The 27,792-nt window shown below is 35.9% G+C and overlaps 1 protein-coding gene across 2 annotated transcripts; it reads right to left on the reverse strand.

Annotated features, from left to right (window-relative positions):
- Positions 1-3,324: 3,324 nt before the first annotated feature.
- Positions 3,325-25,994, reverse strand: LOC129257743 (EF-hand calcium-binding domain-containing protein 12-like). 2 transcript variants are annotated; one of them, XM_054896137.2, is made up of 11 exons: positions 25,879-25,994; positions 20,438-20,689; positions 19,209-19,457; positions 15,581-15,760; positions 13,215-13,421; positions 11,722-11,863; positions 10,590-10,861; positions 9,887-10,097; positions 9,126-9,284; positions 7,383-7,533; positions 3,325-6,566 (listed from the first exon to the last, which is right to left on the reverse strand). In XM_054896137.2, exons 2-11 carry the CDS (start codon positions 20,645-20,647, stop codon positions 6,290-6,292), a joined length of 2,058 nt encoding a protein of 685 aa, XP_054752112.2. In that variant the 5' UTR covers positions 20,648-20,689; positions 25,879-25,994; the 3' UTR covers positions 3,325-6,289. The 2 variants fall into 2 exon arrangements, with proteins under 2 accessions (XP_054752112.2, XP_063952566.1); XM_064096496.1 differs by having other exon boundaries at positions 20,438-23,828; positions 25,879-25,985.
- Between the last annotated feature and the right edge of the window lie 1,798 nt (positions 25,995-27,792).

The following is a 27,792-nucleotide window of genomic DNA, read 5'->3' on the forward strand; positions in this document are numbered from 1 at the left end:
CAATATTTTATTACCTAAGGCTGTACAATGTGAAATTCAAGCTATTATTAGGAACAATATATATACCTGTTTTGCTTATCACTCCTTCTGATTTCAGGTTATTCATGAAGTTAGCAAAGTAACCCTTGTAAAAAGTAAATCAAAGTAAATCTTGCAGTGGCGCATCATGCATGGCGCACACTTGATGCATAGAGAATGAAAATCAACAATGTATGCATTGCATAGAGATGCACTGGCCGTGCCACGCATTATCCACAGTGCCTTGGTTCATAAACTGGTTCCTGCCAGATTTCTCAAAACTGAAATTAGCGATCAAAATCGGCTCCTCCTGCGCAAGCAGAAATATGACCAATATTGCCCTCTGTATGCTCTGTTTTTGTACAGTATTCCTATGGGCAAAGCACGGGGAGGGCATAATGGCAAATGTTTACCCCATTGGTCTCAGATTGAAAGTAGCGAGTGAAATATGATATTTATTTATCTGCTAAAATACCTTGTATATAGGTAATAATGAAATCTGTAGACCAACCTGTTTCAGTTAGTCATTGGGAGTAATACATCTGCTTTATTTTAGGAGGTTGAGGTGTTTTCTATAGCTGTCACACATGACTGTTAACATGTTCATGGACGCCAAGTCAGATTCTACATGTATATATATCGTTTGATTCCCATCAGCTAAAAGTTGAAATCTGAGCTTGAAGATTAACAAGCATCTTGATATACAAGTATTCATTTGTCAAAATTTGATAAGGTTCAATCCAATATTTTTATAGATTAATATACTTGCTTTCAACAAGCATGTAAATTGCAAAGATCATCATTTGTCAAAATTTGATAAGGTTCAATCCAATATTTTTATAGATTAACATACTTCTTTTCAACAAGCATCTAAATTGCAAAGATCATCATTTGTCAAAATTTGATGAAGTTCAGTCAATTTATTGTACATCAATATACATGTATTTGTTTGTAACAAGCATTTAAATGCAAAAATTTGATTAGGTTAAAGAAACAGACCGGACCCCAAAATGAAATTGGGAAATCACATACATGTACCAATCGAAGGCTTAATAAACTACTTCACACAGCAATGCAAGCTTTATGCATTTTCACTGCTTTCCAGCCGAGTATTTTGCTTAAGAATAGCTCCAATTATCAGGCTTCGAAAATATGCTTTCTTGTGATTTACACCACCGGCCTCAAGACTGTGACGTTTTGTTGTATTCGAAGCAATGTGATCCAGAGGTTTTTACACAGAAAAACTAGTTGATTTTCCTGCCTTTCAGATTATGCATTTTATTTTCTTCACTTCTATCACATAGAGAAATAAATTTATTTCTGCAAGCTTGAATTAGTGAAATCTAGAGCTTTTGACCAGTTTTGACCAGATACCATTCCCCACTTAATTGGATCAGCTTTCCAATTCTATCTAGATTCAGATTATGTGTTATAACTTTTCCTGACATAGCAACTTAGGCCCAATAAGAGCCAAACAAAGAAATCATAAAAAAAAAACAAGTGTAAAGTTGTAGGTTTTCATCCATTTGAGCACTGAATAATTGTCAGTGCCATTTTCTTCTGAAAATTGAGGGGAAAAAATGAATTCTAATCTGAAAAGCAGAAAAATCACTCGGTCACGTCTCTAACGCTGACGTCACATTCTTGAGGCCGGTGAAAGCACACAAAAGCCCATTGCCAAAACCTGTTAATTTGACTTTGACTTTTTAAAGCAAAATACTCAAGTGGTGAATATGCATAAAACCCACATTGTTGTCTATGTAGGACACATATCCCTCATTTGTTAATTTCACTCTTAGCTCTGGTCTGGGTCTTTAAATTCAAGTTTTGTAGATTAACATTGCTTTTAACAAGCAATGCAAAAATAAGAAATCCGGTCCCATGTTGTTAAAACACCAGGGGAAAATTTGGGCTATCTCATTCAGCACAAGAAAATATTTTGTGTGTTCTGTAAATCGGGTAATGTGGAACTTACAAACAGCTTTTATGAAACACCACATCCAGTTAGTGACATTGATATAGTCTGCAAACAGACTCGAGTCAAAAGCATCATGTCTAGAGTGGAGACTAGATTCCTCACCCTCTGTGTCAAATAAGAGTAAGCTCCAGCACATGAGCGAATCTAGTCTCAGAATCTAGCCTCAATACGACTCTGCATTATGCACTAATCTGAAAACTAAGGTTTGTACTTGTAGACTAATATTATGTCCTGTATTCTGAAGTCGGGTTTAACTTAAAGTGATTGGTTAACATTGGTTTGACTTTTAAAAAATCTGAGCTAGAAGGTCACACTTGTCACCTGTGTCTGTGATATGTTACAAAAATGAAGCCCAGAAAAAATTGCGTTCGAAAATAATTATTTAGTGCTTCAAAAATTGAAATATAAAGTGACCGAAAACACCATCTGAATTTCATCCCATACACTTATGTGTACTATTTAGGCGTCTTAGACGCCTATTTACAAAATCGGGGTTTGCCTTGTAGTTTTAGCTTTTCATTCTCAATAATGGTTGTTTTCAGGGTTTATTAGTTCTAATACATGCACTTGTACACATGTTTCATCTTGGTTTGAGAATTTTTTAAATCGGCTGCTCACAAAGTTAAACAATACCTTTAAACTCAGGTTTATAGTTGTGGTTTAAGTATGGATAGCCAATTGTTACATAAATCACCAACAGTAGAGATATCATATTTCAGCTCATTTGGTTCTCAAATCATTCATAATTGTCTAGGAAGTTTAAATAGATGACTGTCTTCACCATCGATGAATCAGGAAAGAACAGGGTAAACATTAGAAACATACAACTTAATAAAATTTTTGACACTTTTGGCTTCTCATAATTTGAGCACAGTCTAAGTTAAACCTCACTTCAGAATACGGGCCTATGAAGCCAAATATGTAGTGTTTTGCAGAACGTAATTAAGAACCTCTTTTTAACTCTACGATTCAGAACTGTAATCAATATCAATGATATTTCAGGGTTCCCACAGTCATTGAATGGGAAAAATTTGTGGTCAGGGAAAGTCAGGGAATTTGAAAAATTTGTGAAAAGTCATGGAATTGCATTTACCTCTTGGTTATCTCGCAACTCTCATACTCTGCTATTATAATTGGTATTCATGATTTGCATTTTTCCCAGTTTTGGTGACATCCAAAATTCTTCATCACTCCCGGGACGTCACGGGAGCAATTTAGTCATGGAAAAGTCATGGGATTCTGTTTTCAAATTTCTGTGGGAACCCTGCATTTCTAATCTTTAAAAATCACTTTGTCCATAAAATCAACACAACAAAATTGACACAAAATTTTGTATTAAGAAATAAGAAAATTTATTGGCCGGTGAGATGGCAAGAAGATTGGATAACCCAGAGTATCACTATTGGGACTACACTATTATACAGTACAAAATTCATTGATGAAGTTTCTCATTTTTACTTTTTACCCTTTCTCAACAGCCCTAATCTAGATGATGCTGCTAATTCAAGGATTGTTGATTTTCATTCTCTAATTTCCTAGCATCAAATATCATGGACAATGTTAATCCCAAACTATTGGCTTATATAAAGATTAAAAGCCGTGTGTAATTTGGTAGATTTCTTCTGGTTCAGTATGAAAAACCATATTAAACCAAACCACAAATTTGGATTATTTGTTGAGAAAAGGTCATATTAGCTTGAGGAACAAAACCAAAGGTAAGGCGTTAACTCTGAATACATGTAGATATGTATTTGATGACAATAGATAATTCCTGTACAAACTTTGATGAATGATCTATGGGGATAATAGAGAACCAAAGTGATGACATGATAGTCTTTTGGCACTGCATGGCATGGCTCCAAATAAGAAATCCTTACACAAGGCATGAATCAGTGACCCAAACAAACATGAATAGATTACAATCATAGAAACTCTACATATGGGGAGGATTTAACTAAATTATTCTACTTATGACAACCAAACGGTGTAACAAACTAGATTAAAACTGAATACAAATGAAAACCAGGGGGCTGTTTCACAAAGATTCAAGTTACTTAGAGTCGCACTTAAATTTCTGTTCCATAGCACGCATCTCCACATTGGTCAGGTCATGCACAAAGGACGCGTACTTCTGCATATCAATCAAATTACATGTGTTGACATTTAAAGGGGAATCCAACCCAAATAAAAACTTGTTTTTATAAGAAAAAGAAAAATCAGACAAGTTGATTGGTGAAAGTTTGAACAATATTGGACAAACAACAAGAAAGTTATGAATTTTTAAAAGTTGTAAATATTGGTAATCACTATACTCATGGAGACTTCAAATTGGCCGCATATGGGATGTCGTAGTGATGTAAGGCAAGGACTACTCTTCCATGTACTCCAATTCATATTATGGCTAAAATGTCATTTTTCCCAAAAGTTTTATTTCAAATTTTATTTTTCTTTCATGAGGACATTAAACAATATACTACCTGGGTTATATTTAGATTACTGCCCCAGGGGAATGGGTACTTAGGAAAAAACCACAAATCCCTGATAATAAAGTACATGGCCTACGGGGAAAGTTGTCCTTGCCCCTTGTCATAATTTACTTACCCAGTTGCCATTTTGAAATCTACATACTAATAGTGATCTCAATTTTAAAGCAGCTATAACTTTCTTATTGCTTGTCCGAATTCTTTCAAACTTTCACCATTCTGTTTAATTTATTTTTCTCCTTCCCAACACAACATTTTATGGCCAAGGCTGGATTCCCCTTTAAGCATGACTCTAAAGTCACACTTAACTTTGTGAAACACCCCCAGGAGCAATAAATAATCTGAACCCAAAATTTGGCAGAAGAATACCCTCATGGTATCTTTTTTTAAAAACCCTGCTAATTTCATGTAAATGCAATCAATCCACTGTGTTTATAAGAGGTGTATAATCAAAATTATAATTAATACACAGAGTGCAGCATGTTGGGAAAGTGACCAGTAATTAGGAATGACAAATATATACACTGACCTATAAAATATCAAAAACATGTATATAAAATTATATTCATTTTTATATAAAAGTGTGATAAATACGTATGTGAAATAGTTTTTTTTTTTATGTTTATATACAAATATATTATTACTTGACAATGGTAGAAAAAATACTATTTTCTTTCTAAACAGATTTTTTTTCCAAACAAAAAAATACTTTTTTTTACAACCGTTACAAAATGTTATTGCTTTTGTGTATGTAGACACAATAATGAAATCACAGATATATCAAAAGAGGCACATGAATTAATCTCTAGTCTAGGCGTGCATAAAAAAAATGTACATCATGCAAGGCCATTAGCATATTTTGGTTTTTGCTGATAGAATAGAATGAGAGCTTTCTATATCAAGTCATTAGTATGAGCCCTTTTTTCACTTGCAGGGACCCTTCCTCCAGTCAGCACATTTATTAAACTTTATTTAGTTTTATTAGCAAAAATTCAAATTTACCTAGTATTTTCTGTATTCATGCAAGAATGTTTCTTTTTTTGTTTTAAAATGTTTTAAATTGTTGATCAATCTTAGTCAAAATGCAGATAAATCTTCTGGAGAGTAATTCATCAAACTTTGTCCTCTGACAAATTATCAGATCTATCAAATTTCCTTGATTTTGCTTGGCTAAGAAGCATGGGAGTCCCGACTATACTATGGTAACTGCTGGATGAAATAGACTGTGTCAGATAAAGTGTAAGGCATCAATTATACTTCCTTTCTTATATAGTGCCTGATACTTTATCAGAAGTCTAAAGTCCTTTACAATAACTGAAACACAGCCAAGCTAGATGTTACTCGCTCAAGTGCCAGGTACCCATTCACCTCACCCAGGTTGAGGGCAGCACAATGTGGATCAATTTCTTACTGAAAAATTATGCTATGGCTTGGATTCGAACCCACAATCCTCGGTTTCAATGTCTGTTGACTAATCCACTGAACCACAACGCTCCACAAGCATAATGAAACACTCTCACTCTAGAAGGAACTTTTCACAGAGTAGAAGAAAGACTGTACCTTGGAACATTATTTTTTACTTTCTTTCATTGAAAACCAAGTTATGGTTCTATGGATTCTTCATTTCAAGAAGGTGTCTACAAGTGTCTACCATGTTCGGCTGGTGTGTATTGAGCTATCCTGTTTCATAAAGAGTTATGATTATTGTAACTCTGCCATTCAGCAGACATTTAAGGTGTTACTGAAAGTTGTTGGATCATATATTTAACAAAGCAACTGAAGTCGCTTCACCAAGTCTCTGGGAGATTGTTCATTTCCAGTCAATGCTATAGACCTTCCTCTCGTCAATCCCTCCAGTCTTGAGGTAGTTCTGATCACTCACCACCCAGTAAGAGATGTCATTGTTATAACCTGGATTAGAGCGTTTGGTACGGACCCTGGTGGGCTGGAACAGGGCGTGGCTTGTCCTCTCGTTCCTTGGTCTGGTCTCTGGCATGCAGAGCTGGATCTTATCTAGGAGGAAGCCTGGCCAGAAGACATCATGCTCTGGAGCATTCTCAAGGCTGACGTATCGCTGCTTCAGGTGACTGTTTTGTGATAGGGAAAGTTGAACAGAAGTACAGTATACCATGCATGACACAAATCTGAATGGACTCACTGACAAATGCTATAAGCTACTGAAATTCTTGAATCTGATCACCTCGGGGCTGACATAACACTGCCTTATGTCAAACCCTCGTCCCCCCCCCCCTCTCAACCTCCAACATGAGGTATTTATACCCCTCATTCAAGTATTCTTGTTTGAGTAAACAGGGATTTCATTCCAAGTACATCCTGTGATACCTGTCAGCTCAATTTCAAGTAAGGAACAGCCAGCCTCAGGGCCAAAGCTGCGTTGAATGAATTATTTGCTGTCATTCATCTTGGAGGCGTCTGCACTTGGTCAACATCAATTTTATCTACCTTCTGTTTGTTCTCATTGCACAAGGTCTAATCCTAGTTCATCTACTAACATGGGGGGGGGGGGGTGTTTCACAGTGTGATTTAGTTATGTTTCAATGTTGATATGCACATGATATATAATGCTAAATTTTACTAATGAATATGCAGTAACGCTCATCCTCTCGACCAGTGTGGCGATGCATCTTCTACCACATGAACTTGGAACTTAAGAATGACTGTAAGTCTCATTTAAATCTTTGTGAAACAACCCCCCCCCCCCCTCCCCGTTCTTCTAATTGTCATTTAGCCCATTCACCCATTTGTCTCATCACTAGTTAGGCTACACCCATTTTGTCTAGAATATCCACTTGGTCCAATACCACTAGCATTAAACTAAACTGTTCATGAACCAAATTTTGATTTTGCTTGAACACCAAGTGGATACAAATTGCTACACTCACCCGGTCAGTCTTTCATATTCTTCAAAAGTCATCCAGCAATCAATCTTCCTTGATATGAAGGCTTTGCCACTTGAAAGGTTCTGCATTTCTGGTTTAGGCCATGTGTCATGTTTCTTTGGGTACACATGCTTAGAGTCGACCAGTACTTCTCCTGAAAGTAAAGTGAGCAGGAGTTCAAATTTATGTACATAATACTACAGCTGTATCTAGTTTAGTACAGTAAAACTGTACATGAATCGATCCTACGTTTACATTGGTGTAAGAAGTAGGTCCATCGTAGAACAAATTCAGCTTAACGGATCAAAATACTCTGTCAGTAAAATTGAGATTGTGTCAATGCCTCTGATTGTATCTTCACAATGCAAAGACTTTGCGAGATGATGAACCACTGCATTGATGTTTAGGGAGATACAAAGCTCACTACAAACATTGTTGTCAAGCATGTATTTCAATGTACGAGGTGATCAATGATTTGAATCATTGGTATGTTTTGCCCACTGACATAGGTACTGGTCATGTTATTTAAACCATTTTGTGGCTTGGAAAAAAAAAATATCTTTACTCCCATGCTCTCCACATGAATTAGGAGGCTGTTTTCATACATGAGGATACCACCACAGCTCTATATCTAAAATACAGCTTTTTCTCAGCTGCACTCAAAATGTTCAAATTCGAGATACAAGTGTGCAACACCCAAGCGATGATATATGCAATGCACATCACTTGTAGTGTGTCCATCACTGTCATTTGGAGGGACAAACATTGTGCAGTTTAACTCATAAAGTCTGCTGAAGGCAACTCTAGGCACTTTACATGTATATTATACACACAAATCCCAAAGAGCTCAAATATGTTTGGCATGTTAAAGAAGTTCTGATTCTGAGTCCTACCTGGTTTAGTATGCCCACCACATACCCTCCCTTGGTTGTTATTTCCCCCCAAACCAGACCCTAGTGAAAAACAACAATACATGTGATTGAACAACTTTTAATCTTATGCATGACCCTACCAAACAAAATATATATTTTAATAAATTATGTTAAATTATTACAATTATCTACCCAAAAGAATGAATACATTTGTTATGGAGGAATACAAATACAAGCCTAGTTTTTCATTATTTCCCTAAATCATCAACATTCCATTATTATATATGATCAATCAAAGAACTCAACCCAATAATCAATTCCTAAGCTTGTTGTTACTGGGCCCAGGTGGGTGTTTCATAAAGTTATTCGTAAGTTAAGAGCGACTTTAAAAACGACTGGTGATCCTTTCTTGTGGTAAATTGTATACACCAAAACTCTCATTGGCGATGGTTTATTAGCGCGTAAGAAAGGTTTACCAGTCATTCTTAAAGTCGCTCTTAACTTACGAACAGCTTTATGAAACGGCCCCCAGATATCTGTTACATCTGAGTGAAACCACATACGAGCCCTTGTTTGCACCTTCCGATTGCAAGATTCAAGTTAGATTTTATTTCCTTGAGTTGCGTTCAAATGGAAGACTGATTGATGCAGTTTCACCAGGGCCCCATATCATAAAAAGTTGCTCTGCTGGAATATCAGCTTTCAATGATTGAGAAAGAGCCAATCAAAAGTGGAATTTTTACTGTTGTCATGGTAGTTGACATTCCAGCAAGTCATGCTACCCGAGCAACTTTTTATGAAATGTGGCCCCAGAATGTCACAAGAATATGGGACCATACAGATCACATGTGAACAAGAGATGTGTAAGACTGACCTGATTTGGTGACAACAACTTTCTCCATATCGTGGAATTCATCGGGAGACTCTGGAGGCTTCGGCGGCTCAGCGAACCTGTTGGACATGGTGTGGGTGCCGGGTTGGCGGATACGCTTCTTCAACTGGTTGACGCGCTTATCACCTGGATGCAAGAGTGCTGACAGTGAAATAAGTAGAGATTAGTGGATGGATGAGCGACGGATTGAAAGAAAACAAAATACAATTTCCATCTGCATGAGCCAAGAATTGGAATCACTCCTCTGTGTTGATTTGGGTGTGTGCTTAAGTAAGAGTAAGAGCTTGATGTCAGATAGGTATCAAAGCGGTAATAACGACTATGGTTATTCAATAGGTGATGTTTTTGTTGTTCAAGTTGAAATGGCATTTCCATCAAATTATTTTTTTTGGCCAGGTCTCTTTTCTAGTTTCTAGTCAAATCATTTTTCGTAAAAGATGTGTTCATGTAAATTTCATATGGAGAGTAATGATCAACCATAATTCTTTGAGTTGTAAGACAGGGCCTTGATTTTTCAGGTAAGTTCTTGAGAAGGCTCAGTCAGTGGAGTGGTGGATTCCCAATACAGTGGATTGGATTTGATTCCCACTTGGTATGCTAGTGCCCTTTGGCAAGGCATTCATCCTCATTACCAGGTCCCTCGGAAAGGAATGTAAGCCTTTAAACCTCTGGTTACTCATTACAAGCATTCATGCTTTTTTTAATAGCAATCAGGAAAATCCCTTCCATCATCAATTCCTTACCTCTTTGAAGTAGTTTTGGTGTAAGGGGAATCCCCCTCTCTTCACACAGCCTGAGAATAGCATGGTACTCGGCTAGTCTAGCCGCTCTGTAGTCGTGGATCTCTACACCTAGATCCCCTCCTAAGGTTGATACCTGGGAATGGAGATCTACGGCCTTGTTTCCTGTCTTCAATGGACTCTGGATCACACGTGGGAGCCTCTTCTTCTTCAACTGCAACCAGAAGGAACATTACAAAAACGGTCATGATTTATTCTGAAGCAATGTAATATCTCAAACAATTCTACTATTAAAGCACATAAAAATCATGTATTCATGCTTTCACACTATAAAGAATTGTTACTATATACAAAGTCATCTATCGACTGAATTCATTATATTGCATCTACGCACTACCGAAGCATCTATGGTTGTCTACCTTTGTAATAACGAAGATGAAAAGTGTTTAAGTGTTTCAGGGCATAATAAACACAGCATTTCTTATGCACCATCTATTTAGTAAACTATTTCAAGGCGCATAAAACCGAAATAAAATGACAGTATTCATCCATTCCTTACTTTTTATGGAAACTTTCTCTGTCATCATGTTTGTTTTCGTTTTAAAGCACCTTCTTTTTCACCGATACTAATTTGGGTTTTCCCCTTATACCCTGGTCTCGTAACTCATTTCCTGTCAAACCATTCCCCTTTTACTTAAATACTTACATTATCTGACATGAATTTCTCTCTCTTTCTCTTCTCAATCATGTCGTCTGGATTGAGCGCTCTCCGTTCAGTAATGTCATGTTTGGGTATCTCCAGGAGTGATGCCATCGAGTCGGGTGTATTAACTTCCCTCTTGTCTTCCTCTCTATCGGTGGGCATTACAGGTGACGATACAGACTCCTTTACTGGAGCAAGACCACTGATCGGGACAATCTTTGTCCGACATTCAGGGTTTGACTTGCTCCTGGTCTCGCTTTTTCTCTCCTCTTCAGCTGAAAATTAGAATATACAATGTTCGAATGAAAACTTAAAGAAATTCTTTATACACAATCAAAATGCTATGAATATCATAGAAAGCATCTATTAAGTAATTCTTCTATGACCGATCCTTTAGACTGATGCCATAGCTAGGCTACGTTAAGCCGCTTCCTCGTACAAACCCTACCCAAATGATACAAATATTGCACAAAGCTTTTACCAAATAATTCTACAAGGAACCTCAAGACAATTAATTGATAGCTAGGCCGTGTGTTTTTTGTCTTCATACAAGTGTACCCATTCCATTATCCATTCCCACAATCCTACCTGAAAAAAACAAAGAATGAATCATAATAATAATGAAATGCAACATTTATATAATGATTAAAACAATGTTCAAAGGACTGCACTCTATTACTCCAGTACCCTGGGCTCTAGCATTCAAGAAATTCCTTCCTACTGGTTCCATGATATTTGCTCCGGCGACAATTGCTCATCAGCTATACATTCCACACACTAATCGAATGACTACCTTCAACCCTGGATTCCATACTATACCCTACCCTAAACCTTACCCTAAACCCAACATGAAACTCTCATAGCCCTTAATATAACACTTCATCTTAAACAGAATAAAGCCTGAAGCAATTGACGCAGGAGCAAATGTTGAATCACCCTTCTTACCAGGTACCCATTTACCAACCTTGGAGGAGAGTGGCAGATGTAGAAAAATGCCTTGCCAAAGGATGCAAGTGGAGGGGGGGAATATTGTGAACCCTGGGATTTTGAAAGCATAAGACAGGAATTTTTTTTCAAAAAGATGTGAATTATTTTCCATCAAAATTTTTACGCAGAATATTATAAGCTAGATTACCGATAATTTTCCGTTTCCTTTCTTCCAACTGGTATCTTTCCATGCCCCGCACAAACTCGCGATAGTCGATTTCGGCATTGAAGTCTGAGTCTAAGCTGTCTATCACCTCATTTAATAGAGTTTCTGAGATTGGGATCTTTGCCTGCATTGCCAATATGAGGAAATCGTGAAGATAATAAAAACAACATGAATAGATAATTTGTTTTGTAGGAATAAATTATTCTGAGCTGGTTATATGATCAAAGGCTAAGGATTTCAATTAATACCACAATATGAAACAAAATAGTACACATTTTCAAAACAAAGTGAACAAACTTGTATTCATTACTTGAAGAAAATACAATTACAAAGAAATAATGAAGCAAGCAATGAAGCAATCATGACTACTACTCTACTAGCATAACAGTGATAGGCATGACATTCAGTAATTTCGCTTTTTACCATGGATCTGTAACATATTTTTGCACAAAGTATACAATAGAAGCAGAAAATTTGCCACTATAAAGCAGTTTATGAAACATTACAACCAAGCAAATACACAAATTGATTCATGAAAAATGTCTCTGGTGGGATAATATAGGGACAGGGACATGATAAAGGTTTTTCTTTGCTAGCAAATAGTTGCTTGCTGACTGGCTGAGGACTGTTACTATGGTAATCGTTACTGAATTACAACTTGTGCGTGACGAAAACCTGCGATAGCGAAATGCAGTATGCCTAGCAATCGCTGGAATGCCCTCCAGGGAGTTGAGAAAGTGCATACATTGCTTATGCGCAAACAAAAATGCAATGACTTGGGTAATGTATCAGACTTAAAGTGCTTAGAGACATCGTTCAGGGCCCCGTCTTACAAAGAGTTACGATTGATCTGATCAATTGTAACTCTATGGAAATCCATCAGTGTCATAATTTTTTATACAAAAAATTTGCACAATGTCCTTTGTATGCAAAGAGAAGCGCAGTGAATTTCAAGAAAACAATGAATGAAGGAATATACATCATAGCTAGAAAATATTTTGAACAAACATGCATTTCATATGTTGACTTTGCTGGCTTTCCATAGTTGCGAATGATCAGATCAATCGTAACTCTTTGTAAGACAGGGCCCTGATGTATCAAAGGATCAAGCACTGTATAAAAGCGGAAATAATATACCTCTTACTCATTGTTATTGATTCAGGAAAAGTTACATCATTTGCTCTGACAAAGTATTTGAGCTTTTAAATGAAAATTGTGGTATATAATTTGATTGCTTTTTATAAACCTCACAAAAACAAAAAGGCAATAAGACCTGTTTTTGCATCATTCAATTATTTTTTTTGTGAATCTGGAATATCATGATGCAATTAACTGAGTGAGTGTTTCTCACAAATATCTTCAATATTGAGAGGGTTAAGTGCTAGATATTGTCTATCCCTTGAATTAAAACTACTTGCTGTAAAAGTTAAAAGCACAAAGCATAAATGAGGGTTAGTATGTGCCAAATAGCCCACCTCCTTGATACAGTTCCTGAGCTCATCTCTAGTGATAGCCCAACTCTTGTCCTTATCAGCCTGGGAGAAAAGATCTATAAGACGTTGTTTCTTGCTGGCCAGGTAGCTAGCGATGATTCCCATACCTTCTGGTTGAGGTTTGGGCTCCTTCTCAGAAAAGTCTTCCGTCTTGATGATCACTTCCTTGACAACATCATCTACTTTCAACTGGATGCAAAGCAATGCAAAGTCAGCACTAGTATGCAACTCATAAACTAAAATTAAATGAGTAAAGCCTTGTCATCTACTGAGCCCATCAATCGCAAGAAGAAACTTGTACAGATAAGAATGTAAAGCATCTATGAAGGTCCACAATGTATCATTTAAAAAAACTTTCAAAGTTTTGCTTCCTTTTGCAGGTGAAGAGCAGTATTAACAAGGATCAGATGAAAAAAATACAAGAAAATGGGGCAGAGCAAGAAAATTATGTTTGTTGGCTAAGAAGAGAATTAAACATTCATGATAACACATTATTAAAAGAAGCAGTATTCTATCCTTAAAATGTTAACTATTTTTAGACAAAGGTGCATACAAAATGAGAATATTAAAAGAGTATTTGTGGTTTTAGGAAAAGTATTATTGATATTTATCATTCTGGTGAAATATCCATCGATTTCTACAGCGTCCAATGATCCCTTTTCTCAATGCCTGATCCCCTCAAATTCATTGTCAATCTTTTAAATGAGGCATCTTACTCAGAATACTTTAAAAAAAAATTACATTATGGGGTCTATATAAAGAGATTTAATTAATTAATGAGGATATAAAAATACTTTTAATTCAAGTCAAGATGGTTTGAACATTTAGCATTTAAAGAGAAATTCCAGTATTTGCAGTAAACACTGATTTCATGAGAAAGTCTGTAAAACAAGGCTTAATTGTCAGTATATCATCGAGGATCTAGATCTGGTACAGTTACATAAACTGAACTTTGTGAAATCTTGAAATCTACGCTGAAAAATGTTCACACTGAAGATCACCAACACAGATAGGCACACGTGGGACAGTGTATTATTATTGCTAAAATAAAGACCCGACGGAAGTGACCGAATCCGCGCTTATTTTGCTTATTTCTCAGCAATCACACAATTTCTTCCAGAATCCTTTGGCACATATTTTTTATTCATACAAACAGACACTTAGGTGGTCATTATATTAGATTCTGTAAAAAGTCATTTTTAGATCGTTACCAAAACTGGAATTTATCTTTAAGCATGCAATGATCTACGTATTTAAAATTCTAGTTGATATGGTATCACAAAACATGGAACATTTATCAACTCTAATTAATATAGAATGATATTTTCATTTAAACTCTGAGCTCTATCTACATGTACCCATGCAAACAAACTTTGAAGAAAGCAAAAACAATCCTTATCCAATTATTAAAGGAAGTAAGCAGCTATTCCTACTAAAAAATGGCTCCTTCACTAATTCACATCAATACAAAGGCAATATTGCAGAAAATCAAGAAAAAAAAAACATCCAGAGGAAAACTCATGCTGAAGAGAAGTTAATTCATGCTGTTTTAATTATTACTGGTATATACCTGAGGAAGAGGCAGTTTCTCCAGGATAAATTGGAGCTAAGAAAAATATCAAAATCAATTCATATCATTACGAGAAACATCATCAAAATTAAACAATATCTTTTTTTTTCCAATGACAAGCAAAGCAGTAAAGCAATATTATAAATGCTGTGCAACAAAACATTTTGTTAGTTTCCTTTTAGTAGCTCAGCTTTGAGTCATTACAAGCATTTATTGTTAGTCTTACATAGATTGTTTATCACCCAAAATAGCACATAATCATTTGAAGAAAATCAGAAAAATAAGAAAAGCTGGTAGCATAAAATCGCTCACAAAATCAACAGATGATTTGGTAATTAAACAAATAACTTTGCTTTCATCATAATACTTATGATGCACACAGACTAAGTCCAGATAACAAATAAAAATATCGGTATCAATTGCTGTGATATAATTGGTTAATAGTGAATATCTTGAACCATATGAATGCAAAAATGATTATGATTAGCTCCTGCCATTTTGCAATCAATTGCATATACCTCTGTGATATTTGGACTATGAGTCATATTGAACAAATGATTTATGAACTTCACAGAGTTAACGAATTTCAGCACAAACTTTCCGAGATTTTTTTTTTTCAAACAAACAGAACTTTTTATTTCACGTCTTGTAAGAAACTGAACACTTTGGATTGTATTTCTTTGCATGTGTGTGAGGCTCTGTGTGTGTGAAGTGCATGATTTTGTGAAGTGAATGAAAAAAGAAAAATCAATAGATGATAACGATTCTGAACATGTACCTTCAGAGCTTCTGCAACTCTCCTTGCTTCCTCCAACTGTAAAAGGACTCTTCTCTCCAAAGGTGTAGGGTCAGGTTTAGCTCTAAGCCAGGATTCCTTCAAACCCATGGACTCTAGACCAGCCCGCAGTGCCATTCGATCATGAAGCCAGCTCTTATACTCTGCCATTCTTTCTTGCACCTTTAAGGGGATTCAAAACACAATGTATTAATTAATAATTTAGAGATATTAAGTAGAATCTCTAGCTGAAAGAGGTTCTTTTCAGTAATATACATTTATATCAGAATGAAACAATCCCTTTCTCAGTTCCTAGCTCTAACTAGTCTGCAGGCACAGACCCTGATTGGAACTTTGATCAACAAGTGTGCCTCCACGCAAAGACTAGCGCATACAAAACTTGCTGTTCCAAAACAGCAAGAGAGCCTTCAGTACACAAGGCATGAGTAGGCTGCACATTCAGACCCTTAACTCGAGTGAAGCGTTTGCCCAGCAGACTGAAGCTCTAACTCATATCAAATGTATCGAAACAAAAAGAAGAAAGAAAGAAAAAAATCCCAAGGGTAAAGAAAGAAGACTTCAGAAGTTTTTATCTTGTCTTATCTGATGTCTGGTAAGTCTGAAGTTCTGAAGGCCGAGAGAAAGGTATCTTGTGAACAATGAAGCATCAAATATACTGTACATGTACATGTAGGGTTATCATAGTCCTGGGCCGGAATTCAAGTATTTTACTCAGTATTCTGCTAATGTAAAATACTTATCCATCTTTGGTATTATATTGTCTTTTGTATTTAAGTATTTTGCTTAAATCTAAGTCAGCCACACACCTGACTTAAGTCTGGCTAGTGTTCAGTTTACAAACATACATGCGCAACGTACATCCTTCGCATAGGTGGATATGTTGCACATGTATATTATTTGGCTTAGATTGTATGATGTCACAATTATGGTTATTATTAAATACTTTGTTTACATTTGGCTCGATAAAGTAAAATACTTAGCATAAGTTATTTGAAATCAAGTATAAGCATTTTGCTTATCCGAGTAAAATTGTACATGAAATACTCAAATATCCAATTGAATACTGGCCCTTGTGTTTTGAGAGTGTTTGACTCTTCCTGTGTAATATGATACCAATGATCGGATAGCTGAACACCCAATGATGTCGAGCATCGGAGCTGGAGGGCACCACCATTTTTTCAATTTTTATGTTCGGTTGGTGATATCAATGCCAACCTCAACACTAGCCGTAAATATGAAATCACCTATAAAATTATGATTTGTGTCTTGGGTTGTGTTTCCTAAACCTATTTGTAAGTTACACATGTCTGATGACCTGTTCTTGTGATTGTGAGATATTCAAACTTATCCTGCATGGTGTTCTTAATTTCCTAATTATTTCAATTCAAACAAATTTTGACATATTAAACTGGGGCCCGTCTTACAAAGACTTGCGTTTGATCCGATCAATCGCAACTATGGAAAGCCAGCAAAGTAAACATATAAAATGCATGTTTGCTCAACAAATTTCTAGATACCCAGGACCAAAATCCAATTGAAACCAGTTGGATTTCCAACTGGTTTCAATTGGTTTCAATTGGTTTCAACTGGTTTCAATTGGTTTTAACTGGAATTTAACAATTTCCAGTTGAAACCAATTGAAACCAGTTGGGCAACTGGAAATCCTAACTGGAACCAGTTGGGTAACTGGAAATGACTTCCAATTGGGAATGATTTCTAACTGGAACCAGTTGAGTAACTGGAAATCCTAACTGGAACCAGTTGGGCAACTGGAAATCCTAACTGGAACCAGTTGGGTAACTGGAAATGACTTCCAATTGGAAATGATTTCTTACTGGAACCAGTTGAGTAACTGGAAATCCCAACTGGAACCAGTTGGGCAACTGGAAATCCTATAACTGGAACCAGTTGGGTAACTGGAAATGACTTCCAATTGGAAATGATTTCTAACTGGAACCAGTTGGGCAACTGGAAATCCTAACTGGAACCAGTTGGGTAACTGGAAATGACTTCCAACTGGAAATGATTTCTAACTGGAACCAGTTGAGTAACTGGAAATCCCAACTGGAACCAGTTGGGCAACTGGAAATCCTAACTGGAACCAGTTGGGTAACTGGAAATGACTTCCAATTGGAAATGATTTCTTACTGGAACCAGTTGAGTAACTGGAAATCCCAACTGGAACCAGTTGGGCAACTGGAAATCCTAACTGGAACCAGTTGGGTGACTGGAAATGACTTCCAATTGGAAATGATTTCTAACTGGAACCAGTTGGGCAACTGGAAATCCTAACTGGAACCAGTTGGGTAACTGGAAATGACTTCCAACTGGAAATGATTTCTAACTGGAACCAGTTGGGTAACTGGAAATCCTAACTTGAACCATTCAGTTGTGTAACTGGAAATCCTAACTGGTACCAATTGGGTAACTGAGATGGAAAGATGGGTAACTGGAAATGAATTCTAATTGGAACCAGTTGGGTAACTGGAAATTATTTCCAATTGGTTTCCAATTGGAAATTTTCCAGTTACCCAACTGGATCCAATTGAAACCAGTTAATTTGCATATTATTTGCCAGTGTGCACAGATTAATGTTTTATGAGATTAATCATCATTAACAATGTATCTATTTAATTCTTTACAATTTCAAGTACCACACTTTTTAAAGATTAGTATTTAGAATACTTAGCAGTGAAAACCATGTTCATAAATGTTATAGATTATAATTAAAACAGATTAAAGGATAATTAGTACACCACTAACTGTTACCAAATTACATCAAATAAAAGTACATATATTTGAAGATCTTCCATATAAATATATATACATGAAAGTCTGTATTTTATCAATGCCCTTTACATTGGTATTAATAGACATATAACACTGCTTCTGTGTTGGCATGAGAAATAGTTACTGCAAATGCTAATTAATTTGTAACTAATTAAGTTCGTTCCAACTGGAAGTTCCAATTGGATCCAGTTGGAAACCAATTGGTTTCAACTGGTTCCAGTTGAAACCAGTTGCCTCCAATTGGTTTCAACTGGAACCAATTGAAACCAGTTGCCTCCAATTGGATTCAATTGGTTTTAATAGGGAAATTGGAACAACTGGAACCAATTGACAACAATTGCCAACTGGTTCCAGTTGCCCAATTGGTTTTAACTGGAACCAATTGGCAACTGGTTTTCAATTGGTTTTTAACTGGAACCAATTGGCAACTGGTTTTCAATTGGAACCAGTTGTTCCAATTTCCCTATTGAAACCAGTTGGCCAACTGGTTTCAATTGGTTTTGCCCTAATTGGTTTTAACTGGATTTTGGTCCTGGGTATGAATGTATATCCATAAATTCCTTGATTTATTGACAAATTGGTGTGTTCTCCTTTGTTTACAAAGGACATTTTGCACATTTCCTGGAGAAGAAATTATGACACTGATGGATTTCCATAGAGTTACGATTGATTGGTCAATCGTAACTCTTTGTACGATGGGGCCCAGTTTTACATCTTAACGAAACACCATCCAGAATGTTTTCTGTCATGGATTGGGAAAAAAAACTACTGCAGAATCAACTATTTACTGTTTTTCATGACATAAAAGTTGATATATAACCTCATTATCATGAATGATTTGTTTGTCCCTCTCTGTCAAGACGATATCATCCTTGTTGATAGGCTTTAACCTTGGTCTTCCATCCTGCACCATCTCGGCTTTGGCTCTTCTTGTGTTCACACTCTTTCCACCCTGACCACCATCCATCTTCGGAGCAATGTGAACACGTTTCCTAACTCTTGGATTACCAAAGACCCTGGCAGCTGTGATATATGTCTTGGTACGGCTAAGATCTCTGTGCTTGTACAACTTGAATACATCATAAAAAAGAAGCAGAAAAAAGACATTCTTGGCATAGTAGAAGATAGTGTATTAATTCTTCATCAAGACATATATGTATAATTCTTTTATGATTCATGTTATTGGATAACTCCTAATAATAAATTACTTTGAAGAAAAAGAAATATATATCTTTCTTGTTTTTATGAATAACAGTATGAACTTTGCCATCAGATTTCACTAAATGTGGAAGACTAATAGGTTGTAAAAACAGAACAAATTCACCAGAATAAGTTATGTTTTTAAAGATTGAAGTGGAAATGATTATCATTCAAACTTTATCTAAAAGGCAAATGAAATTGATTCCTCCTCCAGGTCAGAAGTACAAGAATAAAGTTTTTGGTAACTACTAGTTTACTTGTCATGGAATATAAATAACTATTACTTTCCTAAGTCATGGAGACATCAACTCAAAAGAACTGGTTTAATATTTAAGGAGTATTATTAGGAATTAAAGAGTTACTAGTTGATTGAATAATACTTAAACAGGGAATAATTATCCTGGTATTGCATCGCAATTTGCTCCACAGTTTTGAAAGACTTCTATGCATTTTTGCATAGCATATTTTTACATAGGACTGTACATTACTTAGTTGAGAGCTTTTTTCTCTTATGACCAAAAATGCTATTCCAATTTGAAAAGCAAAATTATTCCCTGTTAAATGATGAAGTTGGATCACACTTGACACTGACAGTTAAAAAAAAATAATTTCCCTTTTGATTCACTTGATATACATAATGGGGGAGGCTAAGAAAATGTTGGCAAGAAATTATGTTATTGTCACTGAAAAAAGGCAAGTCCCCCCCCCCCAAAAAAAAAAAAGGCTAGGCCTAACAAATACAAATATCTGACAAGCAAAAAAAAGGGGGTATCAATCATCCATATCCCCCCCTGAATCATCCAATTTTTTTTCACTTGATGCACAAATCAAGAATTCCGTTAGACATACCTTAAGTTGTTCCTCCATTGGCAGAAACTCTGTACTATCAGGATTAAAAAGTCGAAGCAAACCAAAATCTAAACAATCCTCCATGAAGGTTACATTTCCCTTGGAGTGTTTCTCTTTCCTCTTCCTTTTCTGTTTTCCCTGTTTCTTGCTCTTCTTTTCCATTTCTGCCGTGACAGGTTGTTCCCCTCTACTCTCCTCTTCATCTCCCATCCTGAAGCCAGGTCTCTCTTCTCTTTATTAGCTTTCAGAAACCTTCAATATGAAAATAGAGGACTGGTAAAGTAAGTTTGAGAAGTAAGTCCTGTGGAAGCATCGTGTTCAAGTCGTTCTGTCCATCCCCTTTCAGTCTGAGGATCGTGGGTTCAAATACCAACCATGGCATTAATTTCCTTCAGAAACTAAGACAGGATTTATCCACACTGTGTTGCACTCAACCCAGGTGATGAAAATGGGAACCTACCATGCATATATTCCTGAAGAGCTTAAACACCTTATCATCTTGAACATATGGGGAAGACTTCCTTTATAAACAGCCACCCAAATAAACTGAAAAATGAAAACATTGCATCCAGCAACCAGCATTCTAGCCTATCTATAGACTAGTATAGTATTATTATAATTTCAATATTTTGTTTTGCAACGTCATATGCGAGCAGCTTCCCCATATATCGTGTAGGCCTAGGCCTAGTAAAAAATCAATGAAATATCACTTTCTAAAAAAACAGTTTTTATTGTACCTTCAGTATATCAACAAATTGTTTTATCCCTGCTCTTGAAAGAACAAAATTGTAGTCATCATGAACCTTCAAAAAAATGAGAAATTCACAGTGAACTTCCCGTTTAGGGTAACGCGCCCGGTATTCGGTCACTTAAGGGGAAATCGCCGGTAAAATAAATACCTACCTCATTTATTTGTAAATCCACCGACCAGGAGAAAGAAAAAATTGTCCTCTTTCAGATTATTGAACTCATTTAGAATATTGAATATTGTTGAACAAAATATTGCCGATAGACCGAGGTGGTGTTTTCCGCCCAGTATTCGGTCACGCCGCCCAGAATTCGGTCGCGCGATTTATCTGATGTTAACTATTCGAATTTCTCTTATGCTTAGGCCCCCTACTGTTTTTTATTCCTTTTATGTGATCTCCACATCTTAATTATGCATTTCTAGTGTTTACTTTTTAATAATAGCAACAATAAAACCTAATTAGTCCACTAGAAATAACAGAACAGGTGGAAGAATTGAGACTGAACGGTATTGTTTGAAATTTCGCCATGTGATGGCGTAAACTGAATATATATGTTTCATTATTCATTCTATGAAAATACATGTTTAATAATTAACTTTTGTATTTTTTCTTCCCTCTTTTACAGGCAAAACTCCTTTTGTATTATTTTACTTTGTTTATGATTTATAATTTCCTACTTTCAATCACTTGTTTTGCTTTGCGACGTTACATTTCATGTTATTTTTTTCTGTTTTGTTTTGGTATTTATATAATCCCAACTTGCATGGTTTCTTACCTGTTTGCCGTTTTCATATTCCTATGCATGCTCGTTTGTTTGGGGTTTTTGTGTTCTTATATTTTGTTTATGAATTTCAATTTCCTACTTTCAATCACTTGTTTTGCTTTTCGATGTTATGTTTATGTTGTTTTTGTGTTTTGTTTTGGTAACATTCCAACTTGCATGGTTTCATACCCGTTTGCCGTTTTCATTTTCAGATGCATGCTCGCTTGTTTGGGGTTCTGTTTTTGTCTGAGGGAGTCTTTAATTATTTTGGTCTGTTTATTATTATTATTATTATTATTATTTTGCTTATTTGGTAATTCAGTACAGTGGGGAATCCAAGCGGGGAGCAAGGTCCGTGTACCCGTAATTCCCGTTTCTTTTTACATGATAAAAGTGTCAAATTAAGGGGGCTCATCCCTGGATCCGCTACTGAGTAGAATTTATTATTTTGGAGATTTTACTTAATGTTCATAATTTTCTAAAATCATATTTTTAATCTGCCATGCCGATAGTCCTGATAGTCATTCATGAAAATCTATCAAATAACTTGGTTTTTGTTTTTAGTCGCTCCAGTCAATCACCAAAAGATAATCAGCCACACAACCTATGTCAAATAGTAGATCAACACTAGCTCATTCAAACTATGGGCATCGGAGAAGAGGATTATCTTTTGTATTTTTTAGGGGGTGGATGCAACAATAGAGGTCCCCAATGAATATTAATCCTCTGCTCTGCTGACCATATCAATCCCCTCTCGTTAAGATTATATAAATTTTCAATCACTCAGAATTTTTAATACAACAATCCAAAACGGAATCAACCAGAAAATGGCGCAGCATCATCGTTTCAGTCAATTTCATTACAGACAAAGAGTCAAATGGGCAACATGTTATTGAAACTTCACGTCTTTGCAGTCAAGATGTTGTTTATTTTTTTCAGTCTATGAAATGAATGGCAAGGTGAATGTAGAATTAATACAAATGGCAAATAAGTTTCATACTCTTGTCTTTCATAAATGGAAAGAAATCAATAAATCAAATACTCTGTAACAAAATTTACTGTTTGGCCATTTACGTACAATACATTAAATTTATATAAAATTAAGAATGATATGAATACAAACAATAGAATGTAAAAATAATTATTGTACTGCAAAATAATTAGTACCAGGGCGTAACAACTGCGTAGAATATATATTTTCTTTGTAATTTCTTGGATTTTATATTAGTTTATTTTTTACAATAAAATTAATGGCTCAATGATACTTATAAGATCTACGTCGGCCTCCGATATAGGGAAAGCGAAGAGGAAATTTGGATTTCATATCATTCCTTTGATAAATCAAACAAAGTTTTAGGGAACATTGTGATATAAGAGGTCATTGAAGACTATCTTTAATTCACTCAATGCTAAATCTTTCTTGAATACAAGTGTGGTACGCCTTCTTGATGAAATAATTTGAATGAAGATAATGTACATAAATTAATTTCATCATAATGGCCTTAATCTATTATTCTTACACTATCCTTTTCATAATTATGCTCATTGTTTTATTGCAACTTCCTTCAATATCATAATTTACTGGTTCCATATTAAAACACAAAACTACTGCCCTCGCTATTGTCATTTCCTTTACTACATCAATGGTCCTTTAAATCCCCCAAAAATGAACGAGAAAAATTAAATGGGAAAGAAAGACAAAATAACGACGAGACCGACAATTAATTTTGAATCATCTGCTGAAACTCTAGTCTCTTCACCCCGAATTTTGCCATCCGCTGTTCCAATGCCGCCAAATTTGCTTTCATAGCAACGGACAGGTAAGGGCTGGAACCATGCCGCGATTTTACTGGTGTCTTCCCATCGATCTGTGGAGAAACTGGTAAGGAAAAATTTTAGAACATTTGAATTACACAGCATGATGGAAATTACCGATTGATATAATAGTTTAAGTTCAGAGTATGGTTAAGTAAATAAAAAGATGTAGACCTACTTTATCCCTATGCGTTGATTTAGGTATCCCATATACCTAAGACGCCCTCCTTTTTGACATCTTGTCTACCATCCAATACCGAGTTGTCAACCTGCTGTTTGATATACTGTTAGTAAAGATTTTGATATCTGTTTGAAAAGTCATTGAAAGTATGAACTCTAAGAATTTAAAATTAATATTAGACGAAAGGAACATTTTATTAATTCTATAAATCACTTTAGGCCTAACTCGGGCAACTGAATTCCAATTGAATTCACAACAGTAACTGATAATTCTAACCGAATTCGTCAACATTGTCATCCACTTTCGATTGATGTTATTAGCAATGATGACAATATTAAAAGGCCCCTTGTTTTAAATTAAAACGACCAAAAAAATTAGCCGCAGACCTCTGATATGTGAGGGACGGGCAAAATTGAGGGGCAATTTTCCAGCCTTTGATCTAGCAATGACGTCTTTTAAAATAACACTCGTGGAAGAGCCTTTTTAATTTTTTTTTTCTTGGGGGTCCATCATCCCTGGAACCGGATGTATTATTCAAATTAATAATAATATTGAAAATAACTATGATAACATTAAAAAAATAACACGGTTTAACTATTGAGGTTGAGTTTGACTATTGAGGCCAAAAAGGAAATCACTAAGACTTAATCTCAATCACGTTAAAGGCAATATCAAAATGAGCCCTGGTCAAATTCGCCAACTTCGTCACCATCGTCATTCACCCGCTCATATTGCATTTTCACAGGCAATAAACATCTTTGTTCTAAGATTTTTATTAATAAAAATAATTGTAGGTATATTCTTAACTTATTTAGGCCTAACGTAGGCATATCATTTGCCCTATCATTTGAGAAAGATGTAGACTTCAACTCAATCACGCAAAGGCAATCAAAATGAGCCTTGGTCAAATTTACCAACTTCGTCACCATCGTCATTCACCTGCTCAAATTGCATTTTCATAGGCAATAAACATCTTTGATTTAAGATTTTTATTCATGAAAAATAATTTTAGATATATTCTAAACTTATTTAGGCCTAACAGAACAAAAAATGGATTAAGATAAGTGTTTCACTTGCGAGGAGCAACGTATCTGCACGCTCTTCCCTCCTCACAAACACACCGGCAAAACACTCAATGTTGCGCGACCGAATTCTGGTCGAGCGCCCTCTCACTATAGGGGCAATGTATAAGCCCTCGCTACTCATCAGTTTCACTGCTAGTTGCATATTCGCTGCGACTGGGTGAACACACAAGTCTTCCCCTTCACACTCGTACCAAATTCACTACACCTACACACAAAGTCATGACGTCACAAGAGTTTACATGAGGTTGCGTCCGCTTAACTCAATAGCTAAGAAACCCGGAAGTAAACAAAACCCCCCCGACGCGGTCAATTTTAAGGTTAGTTTTTGGCTGTGTGCTTGTCTTAATCGACATTTTTTTTTAGGTGGGCTGGAAGTGCTGGTTTCTTGCATGATATGCCAAAGTTTTCTGGCTCATGCATTATTTTTTTTTTTTCAACAGCTGTTGAAACAGCTGTCTGACCGAATTCTGGGAGGTGACCGAATACCGGGCGCGTTACCCTACTTAGTTTTAGTAAAGCCAAGGCTCAAGTTGAGTTCATTATCTTGGCCAATTTTACAAAAAAAGAGTGAGCAAACATAGTCTTAGGAGCAACAGATAGTGAGAGTCTGAAGGGAAAGGGTCGCTTTTGGGTGATAAAATCAAGAATTTTCAAGTCCAGTCACTTTTTGTCTTTACGTGGTTACGGTACCACAAAAAACTCTGCATATGGGACCAAGAATATATTTTGAACGACCTGTTCGTGATTGCGGTATTACTTGCATTTAGTCACATTATAAACAAATTAATGAATGGATCCAAAACATTGTGATGAAAATAATCATCATCTTATAACCTACAGATACTCACAATTTCACCAATTATGTTCAAATGATAAGTCATCTTTGTGTTCCATTTCATTGCATTGGGTGTGCTTTTCTCTTCGGGCGTCAGTTGTTGCTGTGCCAACAATAATTACAGAGTATGGCAAGCCAAAGGTACGGTGTATCAATATCTGCAACATTAATAAATCCTATAGGGAGGAAGAAGAAGAAGGAGAAGAAGAAGGAGAAGAGGAAGAAGAAGAAGAAAAAGAAGAAGAATAGGAGGAAGAAGAAGAAGAGGAAGAAGAAGAAAAAGAAGAAGAGGAGGAAGAAGAAGAAGATGAAGAAGAAGAAGGAGGAGGAGGAGGGACCAATGATGTCATATGCTCAAAATGTTAATTTCCCTTTATATGAACTTTTTTTTTATTCCTCATGGAACATCTGATCAGTTTATTGATTGCAATAATCATCGGAGCTTTGTTATCACCAAACTTGACCATGGCAATATAGGCCTATGAGAATAATGAGAATCGCTCACTTCTTTACCCTGCCATTTATGTGTTCAGATTTGTATAAAATACAGCAACGACTTTTGGTAAAAATGATTATTATCAAGTATTTTAAAGCTTTCCTTTGGCTGTCCAAAAATAAAGGACAAATAAAAAATGAAAAATATAAGAATTAAAATGGCGATATACTACAGGGAAGGGCGTGTACCCTACCCTATAGGCTATAGGACCCTACAATAACTATTATAGGAGGATAAGTAACAACCTTGTGTATAAAGAGGGAGTATATGTTAATAGTGGTATATAGACCCAAAACGGACCCAATTTCGGCATTGTTAAATTTTGAATTACTGTTTTCATCAGCGCACAGAGCGAGTTGATATTTTTTCATTTTCAGCAGTTTTTTATAATTATGAACCACAATTTTATAAACATACAGGATGCGTGTCTCGATAAATAAACGAATGATGAAAACTTGAATCGCAAGAATTTGTCCATAATTGACTTGAACACTGGATTTTTAAGCTCCATGTTATCCTATATCCCAGGACCAAAATCCAACTGAAACCAGTTTCATTTCCGACGGACTAGTTTCAATTGGTTTCAACTGGCTTCAATTGGTTTTAACTCGAATAGATTTCAAATTGAAACCAATAAACCGGTTTACTATATAATGTAGTCAAATTTATGGATGTTTATTCCCTCGGGGCCTCAACGAGTTATTCCATTAACCTGTACCTAACAATGGTATTTCAATACTTGGAATCCACTTTGCATACATTAGTTGTTGCTATGTCGGGCAAACCTCGGGCAAACTTTCCGGTTGTTAGAGGCAACCTTTGTTAAAGTGGTATGCATAAAATTTGAATATTTTAGTAAACCGGTCTATTGGAACCAGACGGGCAACTGCATGGAAATGAATTCTAACTGGAAATGTCACAGAGGCGTCGATCATGGGGGGGGGGGGGGCGATCGCCCCACCAATCATATTGGGGTGGCAAGCATATCGTTTTGCCCCCCCCCCAATAATTCCGTGAGTGCAAAAATGAAATTAAATTGTAATGCTACAGAGAAATCACAAATTAAAGGTCAAGTCCACCCCAGGAAAATGCTGACTCATTTTGAATAAATAGAAAAAAATCAAACTAGCATAGTGCTGAAAATTTCGTCAAAATCGGATGTAAAATAAGAAAGTTATGACATTTGAAAGTTTTGCTTATTTTTCACAAAACAGTGAAATGCACAACTAGGTGAATCAGTCGATGATGTCCATCACTCACGATTTCTTTTGTTTTTTATTGTTTGAATATACAATATTTCATTTTTTATAGATTTGACAATAAGGACCAACTTGACTGAACCATAAAGTGTTAAACAATGATAATTTCACATGTTCAGGGAGGAATTAATCGTTGTATCACTTCACAATGAGGAGAAAATTAGAATACTTC

The sequence above is a fragment of the Lytechinus pictus genome, chromosome 3 (assembly GCF_037042905.1).
Source record: "Lytechinus pictus isolate F3 Inbred chromosome 3, Lp3.0, whole genome shotgun sequence".
Taxonomy (NCBI): Eukaryota; Metazoa; Echinodermata; class Echinoidea; order Temnopleuroida; family Toxopneustidae; genus Lytechinus; species Lytechinus pictus.